Source organism: Mytilus edulis, chromosome 7 (genome assembly GCF_963676685.1).
Source record: "Mytilus edulis chromosome 7, xbMytEdul2.2, whole genome shotgun sequence".
In the NCBI taxonomy this organism is placed as follows: domain Eukaryota; kingdom Metazoa; phylum Mollusca; class Bivalvia; order Mytilida; family Mytilidae; genus Mytilus; species Mytilus edulis.
The window spans coordinates 56240518-56257476 of NC_092350.1; the positions used below are offsets into that span (position 1 = coordinate 56240518).

The 16959-nt window shown below is 36.9% G+C and overlaps 3 protein-coding genes and 1 long non-coding RNA gene across 4 annotated transcripts; all 4 read left to right on the forward strand.

Annotated features, from left to right (window-relative positions):
• The first annotated feature begins 4025 nt into the window (after nt 1-4025).
• Nucleotides 4026-9359, forward strand: LOC139483230 (uncharacterized). Its single transcript, XM_071267261.1, has 2 exons — nt 4026-4163; nt 4382-9359. The coding sequence occupies exon 2, from the start codon at nt 4683-4685 to the stop codon at nt 9357-9359; it is 4677 nt and encodes a 1558-aa protein (XP_071123362.1). The 5' UTR covers nt 4026-4163; nt 4382-4682.
• A 3638-nt stretch (nt 9360-12997) lies between these two features.
• On the forward strand, nt 12998-13684 carry LOC139483231 (uncharacterized). The gene has a single exon (XM_071267262.1). It carries the CDS (start codon nt 12998-13000, stop codon nt 13682-13684), a length of 687 nt encoding a protein of 228 aa, XP_071123363.1.
• Nucleotides 13685-13913: 229 nt separating this feature from the next.
• On the forward strand, nt 13914-14897 carry LOC139483232 (uncharacterized). Its single transcript, XM_071267263.1, has one exon. The coding sequence runs from the start codon at nt 13914-13916 to the stop codon at nt 14895-14897; it is 984 nt and encodes a 327-aa protein (XP_071123364.1).
• A 32-nt stretch (nt 14898-14929) lies between these two features.
• LOC139481827 (uncharacterized) lies at nt 14930-15471 on the forward strand. Its single transcript, XR_011654703.1, has 2 exons — nt 14930-15187; nt 15406-15471. It is a non-coding gene; the product is annotated as an uncharacterized lncRNA (long non-coding RNA).
• Nucleotides 15472-16959: the final 1488 nt, after the last annotated feature.

Genomic DNA, 16959 nt, shown 5'->3' on the forward strand with positions numbered 1-16959 from the left:
TCTTTTTTTATTATTATTTTGTGAATATAAATATTATTTTGTAGGGAGCAAATCAATAAATAATGCAACACTTATTTGCTTTCTATATATCAATTTTCATGCAGCAATAAGATGCTCTTGCTCTGGTATCTTTGATAACTATTTGCATGTAATATTTGCCACTAGATCACATACCCTTACCCACTCAATTTTGTATTCCTTACATATGTGTTTTTCTACTCTTATGCAAGCAATCGACCTTATGTTCCATTTTTATATTTGATTTAAAAAAATTGATATAACTGGTTATATTTTTTACGGTAATTACAGAAAAACTATAATAAACAGTAACTTTCTTTCAAACAAGGTGTTGATAAGAGCTTGTTTTGATTCTTCCTGCGGCTTATTGACAACATGTCCCAAAATTTCATCATATTTTCCCCGGTTCCGTATGTTGCATTTTAATTTTCCCTCAATCATTTGAAGTAACTTTTGTGTGCATGTTTGCTCTTGATTTAAAGACATCCGAGCCTGAGCCATCGTTCTATAGAACGGTATGTCAGTAGTAAAGTGCATGAAAACTGGTTACTTAATAAAGGCTAGATTTACCTTAAGCTTATTGAGTGTTACTGTTGTAGGCCTTTTTCAAAGAAATTCTTAATAAAAATGAATGAATCTCAAATATTTCATAGATTTTGTAAAATCACTAGTCAAAATCAGGGATTTTATAATTTCACTAATCAGTTCAGTGAATTTACAAATTCCCTGAAATTTCAGTGATTTTACAAAATCTCTGATTTCACAAATTCCCTGTAACATATACACCTAAAACGCAATATATAGTCTGCATGGTTGTCTACAATTCCTTATATCCACGTCATTTGAACATGATTGTTGGGTTGTAGTCTCATTGACAATCATATCACATATCCTTATTTCTATAATTGTAAACCCTTTCACATTTGAATCATTTGCGTAGAAAGGTTTTTAATTTGACATCCCAAGTAGTGACCACTAAAACTAAAACTTCATCTGATATAGTATAAGTGGTCAAAATTTTATTTGTCTAGAATAAAAAACACCCGAGATGTGAAACTTTTTGACAATAGAAAAGAGATGAGGAACATCAACCATATGTGCCTCACACTGAGAGTGACATGGATATGAAATAATACTTTAAGAGTTCTTTAAATCATGGGGTACCTATTTTTTTTTGTGGATGGTCTTATCCACGAATACAAGTGTCGAACGGAATATAAGTGCTGTTGTCAAAATTAAGACAAGAAAGAGCACTGTTACCGTAGGCTTGACTACATGGATACGGGCATGTGATCTAGAGGATACATCGAATATCAGCAAACGCACTATGAACTGAATATGCAATTTAAGACAGTATTTTACCAATTCAATAGTTAAACTTTACAAGTTTTAATCCACATGAAAATTAGTTTCGATCGATAAAAAATCATACTTCCGGTTATAATTTGCGACGATGAAGTGTCTATTTGTTCTCCTTATAGTTCTCATACAAAAAATCAATCATTTAATTTTGAGGTTACTAACCTTATCATAATAATGAATACTACTATCTAAATCAGACACAATACAATATTTCGTTTGACACTTACACTCGTAGATAAAACCATCCACGAAAACCATGAGAATAGGCACCCTTTGATTAAAAGAACCCTTAAAGTATTATATCGTATCCATGTCACTCTCAGTGTGGGGCACATATTGATTTCTTTTCTATTGTCAAAAAGTTTCAGATCTCGGTTTTTTCTTATTCTAGAAAAATAATAACCTTGACCATTAAAACTATATCAGTTGAACACCTACCTCTAATGTTTGTATGTTTTACATAAACAACAGTAATGTAAGGAGATGAAGTTTTAGTTTTAGTAGTTACTACTACGCAAATGATACAAATGTGAAAGGGTGTACAATTATAGAAATAAGGATACGCTGTATGATTTTCAATGAGACTATAACCCAACAAAGTTCAAATGAATTGGATGTAAGGAATCGTAGACAGCCATACAGCCTTTAATATTGAGTTACAGGTGTATTTGTGTTTGTATTCGTATGAAGCAGAATTTATTCAGAACCTTCTAAAAGACAAAAAGAAAAAGCACCTTGCGAAATTCTTTAATTTTACTTTCCGATATATTGATGATGTTTTATCATTGAACAACCCATACTTCAGCCAATACTTACATCTCATATATCCCAGTGAACTTGAAATTAAGGATACTACTGATACTAGAAGGACTGCTTCATACCTTGATCTTTTCCTCAATATTGACGTAGATGGACGACTTCACACGAAAATCTATGATAAACGGGACGATTTCAACTTCCCAATTATCAATTTCCCATTTCTCAGCAGTAACATACCCTCTGCCCCTTCGTATGGTGTTTACATATAACAATTGATACGTTATTCACGTGCTTGTTCACACTATACGGACTTCATATACAGGAGTGTGCTCCTTACGCAGAAACTGCTCCAACAAAGTTATGAGGAGGACAGATTAAAATTGACACTTCGTAAATTTTATGGACACCATCACGAATTGGTGGATCCATATGATGTCTCTTTAACCAAACTAGCTAAGGACATTTTTATCACATGGTAGATTGTGGTTTGTCATTATGTCGTCTAATCTTTTAATTACCAAACGTGACTTATTCCCGATTGTGACTGTTTTGCTGAATGTGAAATCGCATTACTATAAGACGTGTTTCTGTACTTGTTTATCCCAAATTCATCTATTTAGTTTACATGTTTAATGTTATATTTGTAATTCTCATCGGATTTTGTCAAATGTGTTGACGTCTTTTTATTATAGTTAGGTGTTACGGATAGAAAAATTAATCACCGCCTTTATTAATTATATTAAATTTTGTACGATTATTTACGTTTTTGAAGTTGGATTCATAACAAACTGGACATATATATATTACAGTTAATTGCTATTAATAAGTATTGCAATATGCATTTTGTTTAAATGAATTATCAGTATTTAGTTCTAATATAATCTTAAATCAATCCTAATTCTATCTCACTTTTGAATGATAGTTTTTCATATGTGACGTCATGCTGTTTCTAAATTTCATAAATTCAAATGTGGCATAACGTTTGTGCCTTTTCGCCATCGTGTGTGACGTCACATTTTTTTAATTACGTTGACGCCTGGACTGATTCGGGTGTGTCTATTCTGTGTTAAACTTAGCATTATGTATTCGGGTTTAGTTTTCTGTAATTAGTTAATACTTCAGTTTCATTATGTATATCTCTTTCATATTCATTTGTTAAAATTTACTGTTTGCAATAGCATGAATTGTTCTATATAATAAGGATGTTCTTATCCCGGGCATAAAAACAATGCCGTATTTGGCAAAACCTTTTCAACTTTTGATCTTCAGTGCTGTACAACTTTGTAATTTTTTCACTTCCGATCTTTTATATCTGGGCGTTATGTATTCGGGTTTAGTTTTCTGTAATTAGTTAATACTTCAGTTTCATTATGTATATCTCTTTCATATTCATTTGTTAAAATTTACTGTTTGCAATAGCATGAATTGTTCTATATAATAAGGATGTTCTTATCCCGGGCATAAAAACAATGCCGTATTTGGCAAAACCTTTTCAACTTTTGATCTTCAGTGCTGTACAACTTTGTACCTTTTTCACTTTCGATCTTTTATATCTGGGCGTTATGTATTCGGGTTTAGTTTTCTGTAATTAGTTAATACTTCAGTTTCTTTATGTATATCTCTGTCATATTCATTTATAAAATTTACTGTTTGCAATAGCATGAATTGTTCTATATAATAAGAATGTTCTTATCCCGGGCATAAAAACAATGCCGTATTTGGCGAAACCTTTTCAACTTTTGATCTTCAGTGCTGTACAACTTTGTACTTTTTTCACTTTCGATCTTTTATATCTGGGCGTCACTGGTGAGTCTTGTGTGGACAAGGCGTATTCTGTTCCACATTTAATGTTTATTACATGTTTTCATTTTTATCCGGAACAAATTGAACTGGACCGTTTTCTTAAATCACCGCATTTATCGACCACCTTTAATTTATGTGACACCGTCCGCATCAATATTTCAACGCATGGAAAATGGACGACTTTTCTACTTTCTGAGGAAATCGAGACATACCACTGTCAAGTACGTTTGATTCATTCATAAACTGTGATAAATTATTCTGTTTAACTCCGATATTTTTAGATAAGTGATTTATAAATACATACGAACTGTAAGTTATTTATTTCCGAGAAATGAACTGTAAATTCTACTTTCGTTTTTGACACGATTAATAATCTTGTATTTAACTTTCATATTTTATTCGTACACATTGTAAAATATTGTATTTTTATTTCTTTCAGTTTACCAATCTACTGACTACTTGTAACCTTTCTGGTGGAATATATTAATTACAATTTATCAAACAAGTTGTGTTCGTTATATATTCATCGAGATTGCGATTGCAGTCACCTGGTTAAACTAGTTGAGTCCGGCTCAGCATAGTAAATTGACAACAACTTGTCTACACATCTCCTGAACAGGAAATACAACGGAGCATCGTTCGTAGCTGTTACCTTGACACTACGCAACACAGCTTGTGCGTCCTAGGCAGCAAACCAACAACGTTGAACAAACATTGCCTACAAATAGTTGATTTACATCATGGATCTAAGTCACGAGGAACTACAAGAAGAAGTTCAGCCCCCCGAGGGAGATGTCACTGAAGAACCAGAAGAAAATCCGTCTGAAACAACAAACTTAGGTGAAAGCGCCGAGACTAGGCGAGTACGTGAACTTACCAAAAGAGGACAGGAAGCCTTTATAGAAAAACGCGACAAGTTCTATAACGACTTAGAGGCCCTATGGTCAAACCTAGAATCTAGACTATTAGAAACAACCAAGCCCCCTAACGACCTCCAGCAATTGTTAACAGCACAAGATAAAATTGTACAAGCCTGTACTAATTATCGCAGGCTCACAGACGAGTACTTGCAATTTCTCAAAGGTACAAAAACATTAGACAGCCTTCAAGACATTGATACCTGCAAATTATCAACGGGTATCCGAATGTCTAAAGTTGACCTGGCAATTGAAGCTTTGCACGAACATCGCCTTACCTTGACAAAGGCTAAATCAACAAAAACGAGGACATCTAAGGGCAAGAAAAGCTCGCACAGTGGGAGCTCACACGCCTCTGACATGTCGAGCCTAGCTAGGAGAAAACGTGCCAAGGCAGAGTCCGCTAGATCAAAGATAGCCTTTGCCGAGCAAGAAGCTGCCCTCCTTAAGCAGGAGGCCGTTTTACAGGAAGAGACCCTATATAGACAAACAGAAATCAAGGCCGAAATGGAACAAGAAGCTATCCATGCAAAACAAGAGGCCGCTTATAGAAAAGCCGAAGCGGAACAAGAGACCGCACATAGAAAAGCTCGAATTGAACAGGAGGAAGAGCACATCAAAGCTAAAAAAGAACAGGAGGCCGTTCGCATGAAAACTCAAATGGAACAGGAAGCCGCACGTGCGGTCCGAGAAAAAGCCGAACTTAAGGCCGCTATGAACATTCTCGAAGCAAAAAGAGAAGCTGCAGCCGCAGAAGCCGAGGCTCGTATCCTGGAAGACGACGGCAGCCAAGCAGTTAGCGATCTCCCTGACGAAACGGAAGACCCGCTCCAGCGCGTGCAAGATTTCGTCAATAAACTTCCTGAATCATCTGTTGTAAAGGAAGTAACAGAACCTCAAAGGAAAAAACAAATTCCTGTTAAGATCGAGCTGAGTCACGACGCACCAGCGTTCGTGCCATCCGTGGCACCCAACTTGCTGTCACAGACATCTGCTGTCTTGCCTTCCAATAATAAGTCACCGGAAGTTACCTTTATCCCAGATCTGGGATTAGTAACCGGCATACAAAAACTAGGCCTTTCAGATGAGAGCCCTACTGAACATCAAAAACAGGGTGTTAAAGAAGTGATCCCTGTCTTACGCACAAAACAAGACTTTATAGAAGAGATCCCTGTTTCACACCAGCAACAAATCAATCTTACATCAGAGATAACTAGATTCCTTTTACGCAAGGACTTGCTTTTCTCCCGATTAACAAGCTTTAACGATCGGGCAGAGTCCTTTCATACTTGGAAAGCAAGCTTCAAGAACGTGACTGATGAGTTACAAGTCTCTGACTCAGAACAGATCGATTTACTGATCAAGTGGCTCGGTCCAGAGTCTGCTAAACACGCCATTATCATAAGAGCGTCGAACGCTAATAATCCTACCATAGGTATACAGAGATTATGGAAGAGGCTTGACGAGCGGTATGGTGCTCCAGAAATGTTGGAAGCCTCTCTCAAGATTAAACTTGCAAAATTCCCTACCTTAACAAATAAGGACAACGCACGTCTCTACGAACTGTCTGACATTCTATCAGAAATAGAATATCACAAGGAAAATCCCAAGCTGGGATGTTTGCTAGCATATTTTGACTCCTCGTCCGGGATAAATCCTATTGTTGAAAAATTACCGTACGGACTCCAAGAAAAGGGGACCACAAGGGCTACAAGATACAAGGCCAAATATGACGTTGCCTTTCTACCTTTCACAGAATTCTCTGCCTACATCAGGGAAATAAGCAAAACAAAGAACGATCCTGGGTTCATCTTTGTGTCAAAAGCCACACCAAATACAAAAGGTGCTGCGCCAAGGTCTACGCCTTACCCTAGGACTAAAGTTGGTGCTCATAAAACAGCGGTTGAGCAGCAATCTGGAGACGCCAGCAAACAAGGTCTTTGTATTCTGCACAATACAAAGCATTCCTTAAATGAATGTCGAGCGTTCCGAGCTAAGTCAATAGAGGAGCGCAAAGGCCTTTTAAAAGAAAACAATGTATGTTACAAATGTTGTGATTCTACCACACATAGAAGCCGGGATTGCAATGCTAGCATAAGTTGTAAAGAATGTGGAAGTAAACAACATACTACCGCACTTCACATCACTAGACTACAGAAACCTGCAAGTTCTCAGTCTAGCTCGCCTAAGCAAGCCTACGGCGGGGAGCCTATAGAATCGGCTGAAACTAAGGCAACCTCAGTTAACTCTACCTGTACTGAGATCTGCAAAGATACATATAGTGGGAAATCTTGTGTTAAAATACTTCCTGTGAATGTTTATCACAAGGATAACCAGTACAAAGTTATTCGCATGTACGCCATCATTGATGACCAAAGCAACCGGTCACTAGCATCGCCTGAATTCTTTAATCTTTTTGACGTCAAAGATAAACCGGAGAACTATACTTTATCAACATGCTCCGGCAAAGTAGTCACTTCCGGGAAAAGAGGAAGAGGTTTCGTCATGGAATCAATCAATGGTAATGACAAGTTTGACCTTCCTGTACTGATTGAATGTGATCATATTCCCAATAATAGGGACGAAATACCTACTCCTGAAGTAACAATGCATCACCCTCATTTAAAAGAACTTAGGGGTAGCATTCCACCAATAGATGAAAATTGCCAAATTCTTCTCTTAATTGGCAGAGACCTTATAGAGGCACACCATGTCCTCGATCAGCGCATAGGACCACCCAGAACTCCATATGCACAACAATTGAAACTTGGTTGGGTAGTGATAGGAGAAACCTGCATTAACAAGCAGCATGTGCCTCTCGAGTTAAATGTCAAAATAACCAACATTTTACCTACAGGACAACCTTCAACGTTTCAACCATGTACAAGCAAATTTGACATTCGGGAAAACTACACAGACCCCGTTAAGAAAGATTTACAATCGCCACTCTTTGAAAAAACAAAGGACGATGATAAGCCTGGAATGTCATATGAAGACAAAATGTTCATGAAGCAGATGGACAACGAATTTGTGAGAGACTCGGAAGGAAGTTGGGTAGCACCGTTACCGTTCCGAGTGCCAAGACAGCCGTTGCCAAGCAACAGACAACAAGCTCTACATCGTGCGAATATGTTAGACACCAGTCTGAATAGAAACCCAGTTAAGCGAGAACATTTTCTTACATTTATGAGTAAGATCCTAGACAACAATCATGCAGAGCTTGCTCCACCATTGCACGAACTTGAGGAGTGCTGGTATTTGCCATTGTTTGGTGTTTATCATCCGAAGAAGCCTGATCAGATAAGAGGTGTGTTTGATTCTTCAGCCAAATGTAACGGAGTTTCACTTAATAGCGTCTTGCTTACAGGTCCAGACTTGACCAATGATCTCTTGGGAGTACTGCTGCGTTTCAGGAAAGAAATGGTCGCTGTAACTGCAGACGTTCAACACATGTTTCACTGCTTTGTAGTAAGGAAAGACCACCGAAATTATCTGAGATTTTTGTGGCATAAAAACAACGACCTACAAGAGAACCTTGTCGAATACCGCATGAGAGTTCATGTTTTTGGAAATAGTCCGTCACCTGCCGTTGCTACACTTGGACTCAGAAAAGCAGCTCAAGCATCAGAACAAGAGTTTGGCAGTCACGTGACTAGCTTTGTCACAAGAGACTTCTATGTCGACGACGGTCTTACATCATGTCCTACTAAAGAGGAAGCTGTTAAGCTCATGAAGGACACACAGCAAGCATTAGCAAAATATGGAAACTTACGTCTTCACAAGTTTGCCTCTAATTGTGCGGAAGTTATGTCTGCATTTCATGCCAGTGATTTGGCTTCAAATCTTAAAGATCTAGACTTAGAATGCGACACCAAACCTCTACAACGTAGTCTTGGTCTCAGCTGGGACGTAAACACTGATAACTTCTTATTTCAATTATCATCAGAAAACAAACCGATCACTCGGAGAGGAATTTTATCAACGATAAACAGTCTCTACGATCCTCTGGGATTTTTGGCTCCGGTGATTTTACAAGGGAAACTCCTATTAAGGAAAATAGTATCAGAAACCGTCGATTGGGACCAACCTCTCACTGATGAGACAGCAGATGAGTGGAAATCTTGGAGAGATACTCTAATTGCTATCGAAACATTGCGCATTCCACGTACCTACGTGCCATATCTCAGCAAAACCGCCACGAAGGAGTTACATGTCTTCTCTGATGCATCAGAAAAAGCCATAGCAGCTGTTGCATATCTACGCACGACTGACAGTAGTGGTGAACCAAACATAGGATTCATTCTTGGGAAAGCTAAAGTGGCACCAACAAGTGGTCATACTATCCCACGCCTTGAACTATCTGCTGCAGTTTTAGCAGTCGAGATAACACAGACCATCATGGATAATTTAGATTTACACATAGACACCGTAAAATTCTACACAGACAGTATAGTGGGAGATATTATGGACATAATTGTGCAAATCGTGATACAAGCATGAAATTTGGTATAAAGGTTAACTAAATGATACTTATAAAAAATCCGCTGCTGGCCAGAAAAAAAATCATTTTTTCAAGATGGCCACCACACATTTTGAAAATGGCGTCATATCAAATTAGCCATTATTTGTTAATCCTTTGAAAGGTGTGTTTTATGTAAAATCCATTATAAGTTTTGATAAAAAGCAAATGACAGTTCATAAATAACCACTAGACAATACATTAATGAAACTATAGGTGTCTTCCGGTTTCAAAATGTCGGCAAAAGAGTAAAAAATTTAGATTTTTTTTTACTTTCAAACAATTTTACAAGGGATTTTAATCCTTGAAAGATGTGTAATGTATAATCCAATGTAAGTTATGATAAAACCTTAAAAACAGCTCCTTAGTACGACAAAACAACACTTAAATGAAGAAAAATAGTGGTTTCCGGTTCCTAATTAGAGGCAAAAAACGTAGAAAATATTTTAATAATTTTCATCAACTTAGCAAATAATTACACAAGCATGAAATACAAGCATGAAATTTGGTATAAAGGTGGACTAAATGATAAGTAAAAGAAATCAGGTGCTGGTCATCAAATATTTCTATTTTTTCAAGATGGCCACCGATAATTTTGCAAATGGAGTCATATCCAGTTGAAATCCTTGAAAGTTGTGTTATAGGTATAATCCAATGTAAGTTTTTATTAAGCGTTAATAACAGTTCCTAAAGTACGAAAAACAACACATAAATGACAAAAAAGAGTGATTTCCGGTTTCAAAATGGCGGCCAAATTTATTAATTTTTGTTAAGATTAAATGACTAATTTTGATAGAAAGACAGGTTCGTTATCTTATAATTATCTGACAGTAGCCAATTACAAAACTCGTACAAGGAAGGACAGAACGGTAGCATTTACAGTCACCAACACAACTGGAATTTTCGCCTCCGAATTTCAAAAGTTCCCGACAGGAGGATGCAACTTTAACGGCAGCCGTAGAAGTCCTTTTTGGTTCCCAAGTGTCATCGATTTTTTTCTTTCATCCAACCCCAGTGTTCATGAATTGGTACATAAATCAGGCTGAGCCCAAACTTATCCGCCTTGATACGCTGCTCTTTGGATGTGCTCCGGAAAAAAAAACTCATGTAGGCTGAACGACATCACAATGCCGCTGCTACCTGGGTAAACATTTACATCGTGCCTCGTTAACAGCAAGTAGTGATGTTGTTCTGTCAGATATGATGCAAACAAAAGCTTCATTTATGTCCATGTATGTGTCCTTATACTTCAGTAAAGAAAAAAGGACGTCCCTTACATGTTGAAATACTTCCCATGTCATCCAAACTGACTTATTCCCTTAGTGTCACATCCACTGAATGAATGAAAGGAAGAGTAGCTATACGAGGACAAAACGCATTTGATATATCACGTACATGAAGTCATCAAAAGTCTTCATTCCTGCCAAAACCTTTTCTCAGTTTGTTCCACCACATTTTTGGAGTGCTGCAATTCTGAATACTACTACATCTGTGTCGGTGCTACCTTAAATAACCGTCTTACAACAATTTTCATAATCATGCCGATCATGGACAAACATTCGTATATCTGCTTCTCCATGCTTACAAGGGGTAGCTGGAAAGTATCCTTATTAGTCTATATAAAAGCATTTCTGTCGGCAAAAAAATCGTTTCGTTGTCATCTTCATAGAGAAAACTACTCCAGAACCCAACTTTTGTCTTTTTAGTAAATCTAACACAATGTCTACTCTTGAATACTTATCGATGAAAGATTTTATTAAAGATCGTATGACACAAGTGCAAAATCATCCAATATTGTTGCCCTACAAGGTAGCCTGGAATTAACCATTGCTGCCCCATCAACGGTAAATGGGTCAGAATTTGGATCTGCAAATTGCAAAATGTTTCAAGTGTATCCATTTGCACCGATTTTATACCACTGTTTAAAATGACATCCGAAGACAAAAACGGAGGAGCAGTTTGTCTTTATGGATTAAGAAATATTCCAAATCAGTTTGTCCACTGCGACAAGAAATAAAAGTCTAGAAAAGATATCTACAAAACGTTTACAGTTTTATTTTACCGACATAATAGGAAGTTGTTCTTTTTGATCTGGTTATAAGAAACCGGTTCTCCTTCGTTTTGTATTTGCTTTAAACCATCTTCAAATTATTTGCCTTTGATCTTTTAAAAGAAATCCTTTGTGTTCATTAAGTCGTTCATCTATTATAAAATGCATCAAACCACTAGATCTTGCAAATTTATCTGATAGTCTACTGACTTCTGGTCCAGCTACCATTAATACGTCTAAATGGGGTCTTCGGTTAAACCTATGACAACACATCGCCCTTTACAATTGTATGATTTTGAGTTTTTTGTCTGATCAATTGTTTTATAAGAAAAATATTTGCTGGTCTTACGTACATTGAAATTATCATTTTCAAAATCAATTGCCACCTGTGGGTGACGTAAGAGAAGGGAAGCCATATCTTGAAAAAGGTCGGTAGCGATCGAGAATATGTTACACGATCAAGACCTAAATGAATACGGTATCATGCTTTATATGGACTGTTTGTACAAAATCTGACTCATGAAATGAGCATACTACCAAATTCACAAGAAGTTTTTATTTTATAATTGAACGCCAGGAATTGAACTGTGATAGAGATGACTATATTTTCTTACACCAGTCTATCAAATCATTTAACGTCACAGAGTCATGACATGATTATAACTTCTGTGTTTACCTTTCTTAAGCCGATATATACAATCCAAGCTAAAACACATAGAGTTATCTGATGCGCGTGTCTAGTGCTAGGTACATTTGAACATACATACAAGAATATGCTGTTCTAGGTGTTGCAATAATGGTTTTAGTGAGGACATATGTCTATCTACTTTCACGTAATATATCACCCAGAATTTTATAACAAGTCATTTCAATGTGAAATCCACCTCAAATGACGATAAACTTATCTTCTTTGTACAAATCAGGCGATTCCCACTGATTATCCATTAACAAAAGTGACTGATCTGCCGTCAATATTGATGTTTTTTTCGTATTAACCACATTTTCCGTCTTATCCATCAAGTGCCTGATCATTGCAACTGAATGGGCTTGTTTTTAAACAGTGGCATCATAGATTTTACACTAACTTGCTTTTTAAAGTAATGAGATGAACTACGGTTTGCCCTGGTAGTGCATACAAATGACTCATTATGTCTATAAAGAGTTTGCGCATGCGCAAAATTATCAATTCGTGTCATAAACTTGAAGAATGTTATTAAACCAAATCATAATATCATTGAAAATCCCAAATCACTTATTTTATAGTAAATAGTTGAAATATTTTTTAATGAATTTTGTTAATTTTTTCGCGCATGCGCAAACCCTGTATATGTTAAATACTCATGTCTAGTGAATTATTCACATGTAAGGAAGGTAGCTACCAAACCTGACAGCTGTTTTTCACTAAAAGAAGGTAAACGAACTGTTTTCCAGAAAAAAATCAGTATTTTCAAACTGAAAAAACAGTCATTTTAGAAAACGACGGTGGCCATCTTGAAAAAATGATTTTTTTTAATGGCCAGCAGTTGTTTCTTTAAAAGTACATAATAATGATGCTTTGTGGTAATTTTCATGCTTGTATCATCATTTGCACAATTCCCTCGATTTTGCCTGCTAATATCTTCCACTAGTAAAGTAGTCCTAGGCTACATCAGTAACGAGACAAAAAGGTTCTTCATCTATGTCGCCAATCGAGTAGAGAAAATAAGAAAATTTAGCTCTCCAAATCAATGGAATTATGTACCAACTAGCCGTAATCCCGCAGATTCGGGAACTAGGTCCGTACCTGCTCACGAAATTCATAGCAGTGAATGGTTATTAGGACCAAGACAACTTCTTTTCTCAGAACAGAAGAATTCTGAGAACATATATCAGCTAATAGACCCAGAAGAAGATGGAGAAATACGTGCAATTGTTAATGTTGCAAAAACCTTTGCCACACCTGAGCGTAAAGGTATAGGAACTGATAGATTCAACAGATTCTCCAACTGGACATCACTTGTGCGAGCGATAGCCTTTTTAGAACGTTTCTCCCGTTTACACGGGTCAAAACAGGCAGCACCAGTGACTTCTCCGGAAGGCTTTTTGAATGCCGAAAATTTCATCTTAATATCCGCTCAATATGAAGTTTATGGAGATGAAATAGATTGCATTAAACGTCAGGAACAAATTCATAAGCGGAGCCCGATAGCTAACCTTAATCCGTTTTTTGGACGAACGAGGACTGTTACGAGTAGGAGGCCGTATTGCCAAATCTGACTTAAACCTCCGTGAAAAGAAACCATTAATCGTCCCTGGACGCCATCATATAGCGATATTATTAGTCCGACACTACCATGAAAATATAAAACATCAAGGTCGCCACTTCACAGATGGAGCGATTCGTTCCGCAGGATTCTGGATCGTCGGAGCTAAACGCTTGATCTCTTCTCTCATTCACAAATGTGTGACTTGCCGCAAACTAAGAGGAAAAACTGAGTGTCAAATCATGTCTGATTTGCCAGAGGACCGTCTTGAACCGTCACCTCCGTTTACCAACGTTGGAATAGACCCATTTGGACCTTGGACAATTGTTTCACGTAAAACACGTGGTGGATGCGCAAACTCAAAACGTTGGGCAATTCTTTTCACATGCTTAGTGACTAGAGCTGTTCACATCGAACTAATCGAGGAAATGAGCTCTTCAGCCTTCATAAACGCCGTCAGAAGATTCGCCGCTATCAGAGGTCAAGTTAAGATTTTCCGATCCGACCGTGGAACAAACTTTATTGGCGCAATCGACGATCTAAAGATTGACTCAATCAACGTCGAAGATGGACCCTTCAAGAACTTTCTGTACAATTCTGGTACAACTTGGATCTTCAATCCGCCACATTCATCCCACATGGGTGGAGCCTGGGAAAGAATGATTGGTATCGCAAGGAGAATACTTGATTCTATGCTTATCAACGCAGCTGGAAGGAGTCTTACGCATGACGTTCTAAATACATTCATGGCAGAAGTTTCAGCAATAATCAATTCAAGACCTCTGGTACCAGTATCAACAGATCCAGAGAATCCGCTAATCTTAACACCAGCTATGTTATTGACACAAAAGACCGATTACATCTTCACTTCAGATCAGCTTGGAGAATTCGACAAACGGGATCTATGTCTAGCCGAATGGAGACGTGTACAGGCTCTGGCCAGTGTTTTCTGGTCCCGTTGGAGGAAAGAGTACCTGCCGTTACTACAACCACGACGAAAATGGACCGAAGATCGCCGTGATCTTATCAAGGGAGACGTTATTCTCCTAAAGGACAAAAATCTTTGCCGTACTCAATGGACAATAGGAGTTATACTAAAATCGTTTAAAGGTTCCGATGAACATGTCAGGAAAGCAGAAGTACGAATAATCGTAAATGGAAAAGCATCCGTCTACACACGACCGATTGTGGACATGATTCTTCTCATCGAGAATGACTGTGTATAATTAATTATAGTGATACTTTGGACTTATATATAATCAGATATTCAAGTGTGTGAAATATTTGAAATAGTGATATCAGTACGAAATCAGACGGGGAGTATTCTGTTCCACATTTAATGTTTATTACATGTTTTCATTTTTATCCGGAACAAATTGAACTGGACCGTTTTCTTAAATCACCGCATTTATCGACCACCTTTAATTTATGTGACACCGTCCGCATCAATATTTCAACGCATGGAAAATGGACGACTTTTCTACTTTCTGAGGAAATCGAGACATACCACTGTCAAGTACGTTTGATTCATTCATAAACTGTGATAAATTATTCTGTTTAACTCCGATATTTTTAGATAAGTGATTTATAAATACATACGAACTGTAAGTTATTTATTTCCGAGAAATGAACTGTAAATTCTACTTTCGTTTTTGACACGATTAATAATCTTGTATTTAACTTTCATATTTTATTCGTACACATTGTAAAATATTGTATTTTTATTTCTTTCAGTTTACCAATCTACTGACTACTTGTAACCTTTCTGGTGGAATATATTAATTACAATTTATCAAACAAGTTGTGTTCGTTATATATTCATCGAGATTGCGATTGCAGTCACCTGGTTAAACTAGTTGAGTCCGGCTCAGCATAAGGCGCGTTTTTGTCGTATTGAATTTTAAACCTGATGCTTTTTGTTATCTTTTAATCATGTTTTTCTTTGTCTAATATGTTCTCCTATTTATTTGTATTGTAGTCCTGTAATATTATGTTGTCATTTCAATGTTATATTTAAATTTGCCATTAAAGTGCGAGGTTTGGCATGCCACAAAACCAGGTTCAACCCACCACTTTTATTCCCCTTTAAAAGTGTCCTGTACCAAGTCAGAAATATGGCCATTGTTATATTATTGTTCGTTTCTGTGTGTGTTGCATTTTAACGTTGAGTCGTTTGTGTTTTCTCTTATTTTTTAAATATTGAGATAAGACGTGGCACGGTACTTGTCTATCCCAAATTCATGTATTTGGTTTTCATGTTATATTTGTTATTCTCGTGGTGTTTTGTCTGATGCTTGGTCTGTTTCTGTGTGTGTTGCGTTTCGGTGTTGTGTCGTTGTTCTCTTATATTTAATGCGTTTCCCTCGGTTTTTGTTTGTTACCCCGATTTTGTTTTTTGTCCATGGATTTATGAGTTTTGAACAGCGGTATACTACTGTTGCCTTTATGTATATACATTCATAGTTCATCCAGCTCCACATGTGATCCATAGTTCACCATGTTCATAGATATAAAGATTCTACCACTGCATCGAGTGTGATATGATATCCACTAGAGACAATTAAATTTCAAATTTAAAACGCGAGGCTTGCCGAGCGTTTTAAATATTTTAAATTTAACTGCTCTAGAGAGAGGATACAGATATGATTACATGAGATTTGGTGGTGGAATCTGTTTCTCTTATGATTTTTAAACAATATGCGGGTAAATTTATTCCTTCTTTCTAATAAGCTGCAAAAAGATGTGTTCTTTCTATGTGACGTCACGAGGCAAGGGCACAATAGGTAATCCAGAGGATAGGAACAAAATTCGATGTCATAATCGAATTTTGACGAATGAAGAACTGAGATCAAACGAACCACACGTTAAATAAATAAATATAATCAACATGTAAGGAAAAGGAAAAATCGGGTTAGAATCAGAGAAATAGATTTATACACGAATTTCAGTGTCCAACAAAATATAAGAATTGTTGTCGAAATCAAGACACGGGCATATGATCTAGCAAATACCCTATGAACTATAGATCACATGAGATCACCCCGGTTTTTGATGGGGTTTGTGTTTCTCAGTCTTTATTTTCTATGTTGTGTTTAGTGTACTACTGTTTCTCTGTATGTATGTTTTTGTTTTTTTAGACATGGTGTTGTCAGTTTATTTTCAACTTATATTTTGAATGTATCTCTGGTATCTTTAACCTCTCTTTCACGGCTGATAGGGTCCGACAAAACAAAGGGATATAATTCTAAACCACCAGAGCAAATATTAACTGTGTTTTGGCTGACAATG

Excerpts from the sequence above, each read along its gene's own strand:
- LOC139483230 (XM_071267261.1), top strand. The coding sequence starts at position 4,683 with ATGGATCTAAGTCACGAGGAACTACAAGAAGAAGTTCAGCCCCCCGAG.
- LOC139483231 (XM_071267262.1), top strand. The coding sequence starts at position 12,998 with ATGCTTGTATCATCATTTGCACAATTCCCTCGATTTTGCCTGCTAATA.
- LOC139483232 (XM_071267263.1), top strand. The coding sequence starts at position 13,914 with ATGTCTGATTTGCCAGAGGACCGTCTTGAACCGTCACCTCCGTTTACC.